At 35.4% G+C, this 9,032-nt stretch overlaps 1 protein-coding gene across 1 annotated transcript; it reads right to left on the bottom strand.

Moving 5' to 3' along the window:
- Positions 1–499: 499 nt before the first annotated feature.
- LOC111885749 (cinnamoyl-CoA reductase-like SNL6) lies at positions 500–4,191 on the bottom strand. Its single transcript, XM_023881992.3, has 5 exons — positions 3,780–4,191; positions 2,685–2,842; positions 2,230–2,427; positions 999–1,336; positions 500–752 (listed from the first exon to the last, which is right to left on the bottom strand). The coding sequence occupies exons 1-5, from the start codon at positions 3,931–3,933 to the stop codon at positions 644–646; spliced, it is 957 nt and encodes a 318-aa protein (XP_023737760.1). The 5' UTR covers positions 3,934–4,191; the 3' UTR covers positions 500–643.
- Positions 4,192–9,032: the final 4,841 nt, after the last annotated feature.

Raw genomic sequence — 9,032 nt, forward strand, 5'->3', positions numbered from 1 at the left:
ATATTGAGTGGATCATAAAACTCTTAAAATGGAGTCCATAATCTTCAATGAAATTTAGCTCTTCGTGGGAATATTTTAGTTTGCACATCTTATTTTCTTTATAACCGAATGTTGTTTTTACTTTTTTTTTTTTTTTTTTGGAAAGGGAACTTTCCTAACGAGGGTTTCCGGGCCAGCTTTCGCGCACCGACTAATCCCCCGCTGCTAACATGAAGCTTTGCCTCATGCCCTGGAGTCACTGCAGGCGAACCTCCATGGCCACAAGGGCTTAGTAGTGCCAGGATTTGAACATGGGTCAATAGGTTATCCACCATATCTTCCACATGCCTTACCAAGTCACCACAACCCAAGTGGTTGTTTTTACTTTTTACATGTTCTAATCGGTTTATAGCATCGCTCACTTTTCTTCAAACGACACAATCTTATATTCGTTTCTAATCTAAAATATAAGCAAGTGTGTTGGCATACCAAGGAAAAAAAAATCCAATTGAAGACGAACTTAATATAATAAACATGTTTGATATTATCAACGTATAACTTAAGTACAATAAATAGTTACATACTTTTTTTCAGTGTTTATGCGGGCAAAATGACTAAAAGATTAACATATTTACAACAAATGTTGTTATACGGTATTTTGAATTCATTCTGTAGCACTAAGCGTAGCTCCACCCTCAAAGTTAGCCATGAGTTTGTTAAGCTTCTTGTTGCTTATTCTTTGTGGCATCATCTTGTTCTCCCCTACCATCATACTGCAAAATACCATAATATTATTTGTTAAAATTGAATCTTTTTCTTAATGTATGTCTATTTTTTATAATGAGGATGAAGAGGACATTCTCGTCTTTTGCATACACAAAAGATGCAGAACGTGTCTCTGTCCCATCTTGTTCCATCTTTTTGGGAAAAAACAAAAAAAATTGCAATTTTTGTTGCATTGACATTCTGAGAGTTCATGCATGTCAAACGCAGTATAATCACTTATTTTTTGTATTGACCTGGGTGGTAGTGAAGATATATCTGCGGGTAATAGGATTTGTGCAAGATTCACGGCATCCTCGTTGGAATTGATGACATGGTTGAAGCACAAATATCGACCATAAGCAGAACTGTCTTCGTAAATACAAATGTGAGAATCTACCAAGAATTTAAGGTCCACCGTAACAAAAACCCCATCTTTGTACATTTCGGCTGCACCTTTTAGGTACGGATGTGTGACTGTGAGATCAGGGCTCAGCAGTAATCCAGCGTTTATGGACACCATGCTCACCCCTCGGTCCATGGCTAGGGCCCATGCAGTCTTCTCGGTCAATGTTTTTGATAAACCATGCCATAACTGTTTTATTATTATTTTCCATCAAGAGATTAGTTAAATGTTCATTAAAATCAAGAGACATTGTCGATTAGTTTAGTTGGATAGAATGGAATGGAACGGAACGAATAAATAATGGAATAAAAAAAGATAAGAAAATGAAGAATAAGTTATTATATTAGATGATATTTTTGTTTGGCCACCTATGTATGCATATAAATAGAATATTTATGTTATATGTATATATAGTATTAATTCTAAGTTGTACATTATTTATTTATTTTAAATTATTTTATTTACGAATATAACAAATAAACATAATAAAAGTTTATTAAAACTACATTTATGTAAAAGGATTTCACTTTTCCATAAGAAAGTGGTTTTTTATACAAAAAGTGCAACACCATTTCCTTTTAGGACCAAAAGATGTAATATTTTACATGAATATTTGGTTGAAAACGGCTGCATAATTCATGTAAAAAATGAGATGAGACGTTATTGAATAAACTTATAAAACGAAAAGCAAAACATCATTGCATAAATCAATAACAAATGAAAATATGAAATATTGTTGCATAATAAACATTTACGCAATGAAACATGGTTGCATATTTTGATCATAGTGAGAATGTTGCATATTTTGGTTTGAGAAGAAAACACTGTTGCATAACAAAAAATTATTTTCTAGTTATTTTTGTAAACTAAATTGTACTTTATTAAAATGTGAATTTTTGAAAAAAAGGATTTGTATCATTGAAAATTATATAACATGTGTTATATTTCAATTTTTCACACCATTCCATGATGTAACATTACCAAAATTGAAGGAATCACATTCATTCAAGAATAAGGAACCATTCCATTCCATCCTTCCACCAATCCCATCATACTTGACACTACTACTAAAGTATATGTACCTTAAATTTCTTGCAAAAATTTACGTTGCTCCAATTTCTTTCATCAAAATCACCTAATGAAGGCGTTGAGTCACTTGGGTCCCTCCAAAATACCGCAGTGGCAGATGAAGTAAATACCACTTTGTCAATTGTATCGGTTTGGGCACACGCTTCCAATACATTATGTGCTGCCCTTACCTCCATTTCTGCCATCAATTCCTGTTTTCATTAAAGCCTTTAGTCCTTGAAATAGCAACGTACTTTCATAGAATTTGTTTATTATTGCATCCTACTTTTATTTCTTCATATTACACCATGTTATAGCAATGTGGTCTAAATATGAAACAATTTTCATTCCTATGATTGTATAGATTTTTAAAGTACAATGAGCCAATAAGAAAAATAAAATTTAATGAATGTATGATGCGATATTTCGGATTGGAAATTAACCGAAGTAAAAGTGATAGATTACATACATCATAAGAGGGTTGATCAAATTGAGGTTCAAATGAGTAAAACAACCCAAAACATCCTTCCAAAGCTTCCACTATACTTTGATAATCCATCGGGTCGGTGTGGAATACTCTCACATTCTTGTTGTCTACAATTCTTCTTTCCATAGACTCCATCTCAACTGAAAAATTATAAAAGAGTTATAAATTGTAAGCCATTTTGATTTTATATTGCAACCAAGTGAAAGACAATTAACATGATAAGGGGGTTTCACTTTTTCTTGAAAAGAAAATTTCATAATTTCACTCTTCAACTTTCGGCTTAACTTCTAGTTTGTGCTTTTTATTGTTACATTGGATTGGATTGGACAGGACTGGCGAGACTGCTAAATTTTTTGAGGACAAATTTTGATGATGAGAACGAGAAAAGTATTTCTGATTTTTTATTAAGACAAAAGATTTGAGAACAAATAACTATCAAACATTGTTTGATCATTTTAGATGGGACAAAAAAAGTTAACAATTTTTGTCTCTATTGTAAATGATGTAACATATATTGTGTTATCTTCATGTCGACATGTCATTTTTAAATAAACATTGAAAACTTATAAACATTAAAAATTAGTTTGTGTCCTACACGTCATGTTAATATGAGGGATTCTTGTAGGCGAGACTACATATTTATAGGATGAAAATAATGTCTTCACATGGGTCCCCTACAGGCTACGTATAACGTGGGCAAGTTTTTCTTTTTGCCTTCGTTGACAACTTGCAACCCGTGAGTCGTCACGTTCACACACCCTATCAGCAGTTGACATATTTCATCATACACATGTTCTACATCCCAATTCTAAAAAGATCATCTTTTTACAAAATTCAATATACCCAAATCTGCCTAGTTTTGTCTGGTTCTTTGTAAAAGAAAAATCCCAGTTCTTACATCATAAAACAAAGACATATACTAGAAAACGATTATCAAATTCTTCGAACAAGAAAAAGAAACAAGAAAGCAGGATGTCTGAATTCCTTACCAAAGATTGCAAAGATATAGAATTAAAAAGAAAAGAATATAAAGAAACATGGAAGAACTAAGAAGGTAAGAAAGAAGAAAGAACCAACCACGACTCTGAACGGCGGCATGAACGAAGTAACCTCTTTGAAGAAGACTGTAGACAAGTGAAGACCCTAAACAACCTCCGGCATCCATGACACACACCCTCTTCAACGAAGACGATGATCCATCAAATTCTACTGCTTCCAGTGCTGGTGCCATCTTCACAGTGATACGCAAAAACGAAAAAGATAACGTAAACCAAGACTTCTTTGTGGGGTGTAAAGTTATATACTTTTGGTATATGCTTAATTGGGTTAGTTTTGGAAGCGAGTTACAGCATCTTTATATAAGAATGTAGGAAAGAAAGTTGGAGAGGAGATAGTTAACATGAGAAGAAACGATAGACGTGGGGAAAGAAAAGTAGGAGGTCGACAATAATAATTAGTGAGTTGGTTCACCGGTAAACCATCCGATCGTTTTATGGTTAGATTTAGGGACACATGTATGTGGACAACTATATTTTCTTGCATTTCTTTTATTATTACATTATATTATATTAAGTGAATACAATAATGCTTATGTGGTTTAGGGTAATATGGGTTTTTGGTATCCAACTCTCTTATCTTTAATTTGGGTTTATTGTCTCATATTTTTCCTTTATTTTACATGTTTGGTCCTGGGTTGTGCCTTTTGTTTTGTGTTAAAACGTCTCACGTGCCTTGCATGCATATGTATTTTTGTCTTTTTCTTATTAGACTCTATTTACAGTCATTGTGAGAATTTCGGAAGGTAGCAACACAAAAGTATTCTATGTGGTAGGCGGCATGTGGGGTGCTCTAATTAACGGACAAACGGACAAAACAAATAGTCTGGTCAACATTTGAACCAAGTGTATAAAAAAAAAATATAGATGATGGTCTTAATTAAAAACAATGTCAAGGACCAAGTACATCCGTTACCTCAAACTGAAAGGAGAATGGGTTGTGAAGTCAACCAAGCAAATTACGCTATTTGTTTGCAAATAAAACGTAATATAATGGTAAAAAGGGGTATCGATCCTCGGAGAAATGGTTGTATTCAATCACCAATGCAATCTAAAAGAACTAATGTAATTAACTAACTACAATTAAACTAAAAGGGGGGATGTTTGATTACTTGAAAACTAAAAGACTTGAATAACTAAAAACTTGGAATTAAGCAAGATAGTGAGATGCTCAAATATTGGAGAGAGTTGGTTAACTAAGACAATTCAACACAATGAACATTTGTGTGTTTATCATTAGGATTCAACATGAAGCTTATCATTCATCCCAAATTGGTTATAGCAATCATGAAGCATGATATGTCAAGATTCCTCTTAGGTAGTATGCAGGTTGGGGAAGCCCACACCACACCTTCTTAATCAAGATCAAGGGTTTAATTGAAGCAATTGAACCCAATAAGTTGATTAGCCTTAAGAAAGAAGGAATCCCCAATTCCTAGAGGATGTCAATGCTTACACATCCATAAAGGAGCTATGATTCATAAACTAAAGATGATTTTTACCATCATAAAGCTCTTGTTCTATGTCAATTCAATGATTCAATACAAAACCAAAGAAATAAATTAACATTAGCTCATTCAAGTGCCAAGCTCATGATCAAAGCATTACACAAGCATAAGAAATATGATCTAGAACCATAAACATAAGATAATTGATAATCTAGCATGAATCCTTCAAAAACCCACAAACATTCAAAGGTTTTAACCAAAGTTAACCAATATAGAGAGTTTAGCCACTCATGGCAATAGAAAAACAATCACAAAAGTCTGATTGCATAAAGAAACTACCAATATCTTGGAAAGATGAAAAGAAATGAGTCTTCAAGCTCCAAAAATCGCCTCCTACAGGTCTTCAATGGTGAAAAATCGAGAATGTCAGTGATGGATCTTATCCCCCCATGTTATGGTGTGCAAAATGACCAAAATGCCCAAACTGGACAGTTGCACGGGTAACCGCACGACGAAAATTCCACCCGCGCAAGTGTTGTTGTAATGTTATTGGCTCCTCATTCCTCTACTACCAAAGATTCCTTTGGTCCCCTCCATATCCATGTGATTTAAACCAACCAATCATCATTTAGCTTCAAATATCGATGCTCCAAGCCCAAAAATAGAAGTTTATGACCCATCTTCAAAAGCCCAAAATATCCAAGTCCTTAACTCTTAAGGCCCAAATCTTCTTTTATGGATCCGCCAAGCCCAACAATGCCTCGAGAGCTAACTATGTCCGACTCCAATCAACCCGCAACCGCAATGAACGTCGAAAACCTGCAAAATACCTTATGCAAAATAAAAAAACACCCGATATGATCCATAATAAAGAATATAAAGAATATACAATGCAAAACTAATTAAAAAGAACTAAAAATCTAAAATAAACTAATAAAAATAAGGAAATAAAATATGCTATCAATATATATATATATATATATATATATATATATATATATACACACACACACACACACATAGTGAGAGATCTTTGATGGTGTGCATGGTCGGCGACCGCATAGGGCCATATCGTGGAGGGGTGATTTTACATATGATCCATTATAATAGACTAGTAATGCAAGCCTGAAAACAAAATTGAGTCAAAATGTATCATCACCAGGCCAAGTCAGTTCACCATCTTCTGATTCTCACTAATCTAAGTCGGATACGCTATGATGCTACCCATTCTCTTGATCTCGCTAAGTGTACCACCCGATTCAAATTACTTTTCAATTTAGATCCTTATTGTGGGAATTTTTGGCTCTTTGGTCCAAACGCCATACGTTTGGCATAGAACGCTCGACATTCAAACATCGGACGTTCTATAATGACACCAGACGTTTGCACGCAAAGACCAAACCCTAATTTTTAGGGTTTGCACCCTATTTAAAGAACATTATGGCATCAATACCCTTCACCACTCCAGCCTCCACCCTCATTTCAAAAACCCTAAGTATGTATGAGAGTTTGAAGCCTTGGTTCACCTTTTGGTATCATTTTGTGTTCTTGATAAGAGAATGAAGATCTTTGGAGTATTATGGTTGCTCTCTAGCTTGTGGATCTGGACTCTTGACATCTTGGAGCATCATTTTGAAGTATAAAGTCCAGATCTTGATGTCTCACTTGTTAGATCTTGATTTAGGGCTAGTTGATGTTCTTTTTGGTCCCAAAGAATTGATCTTTATGAGTTTGGGATGCCCCAAAGGTTTGGACTGTCCTTTCAAGCATAATAGTGAGTATATAATCATAAAAATGCAATCTTAGGTCTTCATAATCCTCCATGAATGTTTTGAGGTGTCTTAATGGGTTAAGGAGTTGGAGTTTTAGCTTTTGGGCTCATTGTAACCATGCATGGCCATAAAGTTTGCAACGTTATGGAGTTAGATGTTCCATGATGATTGGATCTAAAGTTTGGACTTGATATCTTAAGCCATTAAGTCATTGGTTTGGAAGTTGGTGAACAGCGAGCAAACGCCAGGCGTTTGCATGTGAACGCTCTGCGTTCGGACACCAAGCGTTGTAGGAAGGAACAACAAGCATTATGTGTAGAAGTCCAATGGGTCGATTTTGGGCCTTGGGCCATTAGGGTTTTGGTCTTTGGACTAGCATGTTGGGCTTCCTTGAATTTTAGGCCCATGATGGGTTCGGGCCCACTTTGGAAGATTTGGCCATATATATTTTGGGCTTTTGTATGGTTGAGTTAGGTCTTGGATTTGGGCCAAGTTAAATAAATGGTAAACTTGTCCGTTACCCTAACTTAGACTCTTAGATATGGGTCGAAGTTCAATTATTAATTGGATGTGTTTATGATGACAGCACGGGGATTTTTCGGACCAACAGACAGTGTGACAACCCGAAATTTCCAATTGTATGAACATCATCTATTCAATAGAAGCTAGTTCAGTTTCTGTGATTTTCAAGTTTTTCCAAACAAGTTTGTGTACATTAGGGTTTACGTTTTAGATGATATCAGGAGAGTGGATACTCCTGGTATTGTGAAACTTGGGCATTTCAAGTTTCATAATGTTACAGTCCAACATCAGGAATAAAAATATTTTCTGCCAAAATATTCCAGGACTATAAATAGTTTTCTGAATTAAACTGATTCATTATTCACAATTCCAAATAGAGAAAAGCCATATTCTCTCTGACGGATCTTCGGGTTTTCATCCCATATTGTGAGTTTACTTTTCTAAGTATGTTTCAATGCTTGTTAGATGCTCATTAACACAGATTACATGTCTAGTTATCAAGATCCGGGAGTTTACCGCCCAAGAACGTTCTTGGGGAGTAAACTCCAAAATAGAACTTTAATGCTTTCTAGACCCATCCACATGTTAGAGGACTTATCAAGGACATTGTGTATGATCTTTATAGCCTAGAAATCATCCAAGAAACATAAGTTCTAGGAGTTTACGGCCAAGGAACTCCCTTGGGCCGTAAACCCCTTTTCAAGGGCTTAAATGCCCTAAAACTTTCCCCAAATGCTTAAGGAACTTAACCACTAGTGCTTGTACTTGTTTAGAACACCAAAAGCCCATAAAAACCATAAGTTTTTAGGAGTTTACGGCCAAGAACCCTTCTTGGGCCGTAAACCCCATTTTGTGGGACAAAAATCATTCCAAGCTACCCTTAAGCCTTTAGACAAATTACCTTGCACCTTTGGGACTAGAATGGAGAGAAGAACACATAGAAACAACTCCTTGGAAGGAGTTTATGGCCAAGGAACATGGCTTGGGCCGTAAACTCCAAGTGAAGGCACCAAAGTGTGCCTCTTGCCCCCATTAGCCTTAGATAAAATCATGGATGCCATTCTAGATGTTTAAGTGCCTCAAATCAATTTATTTCCTAGAGTTTACGGCCGTAAACTCTAAGGTGAAGGACCTTAGGCCGTAAACTCCCTTATGGAGTGTTCTAGAGCCTTAAAACTACTTCATGCATTATTCCAATAAAGATAGGAGAGTTCTAGATGCAAGATGACACCACAAAACACCCAAAAACACCATTTGAGGAGTTCACGGCCATAAACCTATGAGTTTACGGCCGTAAACTCCAAGGTGTGGGGTTTGTTGGATGGTGAACTCCTATACAAGGCTATTTGATGTTTCAAACCCTTTTGCCTTGTCCCGTAGCAACTTAGATGCAACCATTTGGACCCTAAACACTCATAAAAGTGTTTAAATGTTTTCTAAGTGTCTTAACTTATTTAATTAAGTTTTTATGTGTCTAATTAGTTATATATATGTTTATTATATGATAACTAGGCTCGTGCGTGTAAACCAGTC

This window comes from Lactuca sativa, chromosome 8 (assembly GCF_002870075.4).
Source record: "Lactuca sativa cultivar Salinas chromosome 8, Lsat_Salinas_v11, whole genome shotgun sequence".
In the NCBI taxonomy this organism is placed as follows: domain Eukaryota; kingdom Viridiplantae; phylum Streptophyta; class Magnoliopsida; order Asterales; family Asteraceae; genus Lactuca; species Lactuca sativa.

Excerpts from the sequence above, each read along its gene's own strand:
- LOC111885749 (XM_023881992.3), bottom strand. The coding sequence starts at position 3,933 with ATGGCACCAGCACTGGAAGCAGTAGAATTTGATGGATCATCGTCTTCG. Across the intron at positions 2,843-3,779 it reads TGCCGCCGTTCAGAGTCGTG|TTGAGATGGAGTCTATGGAA; the intron begins GTTGGTTCTTTC and ends ATAATTTTTCAG. Across the intron at positions 753-998 it reads ATATCTTCACTACCACCCAG|TATGATGGTAGGGGAGAACA; the intron begins GTCAATACAAAA and ends GGTATTTTGCAG.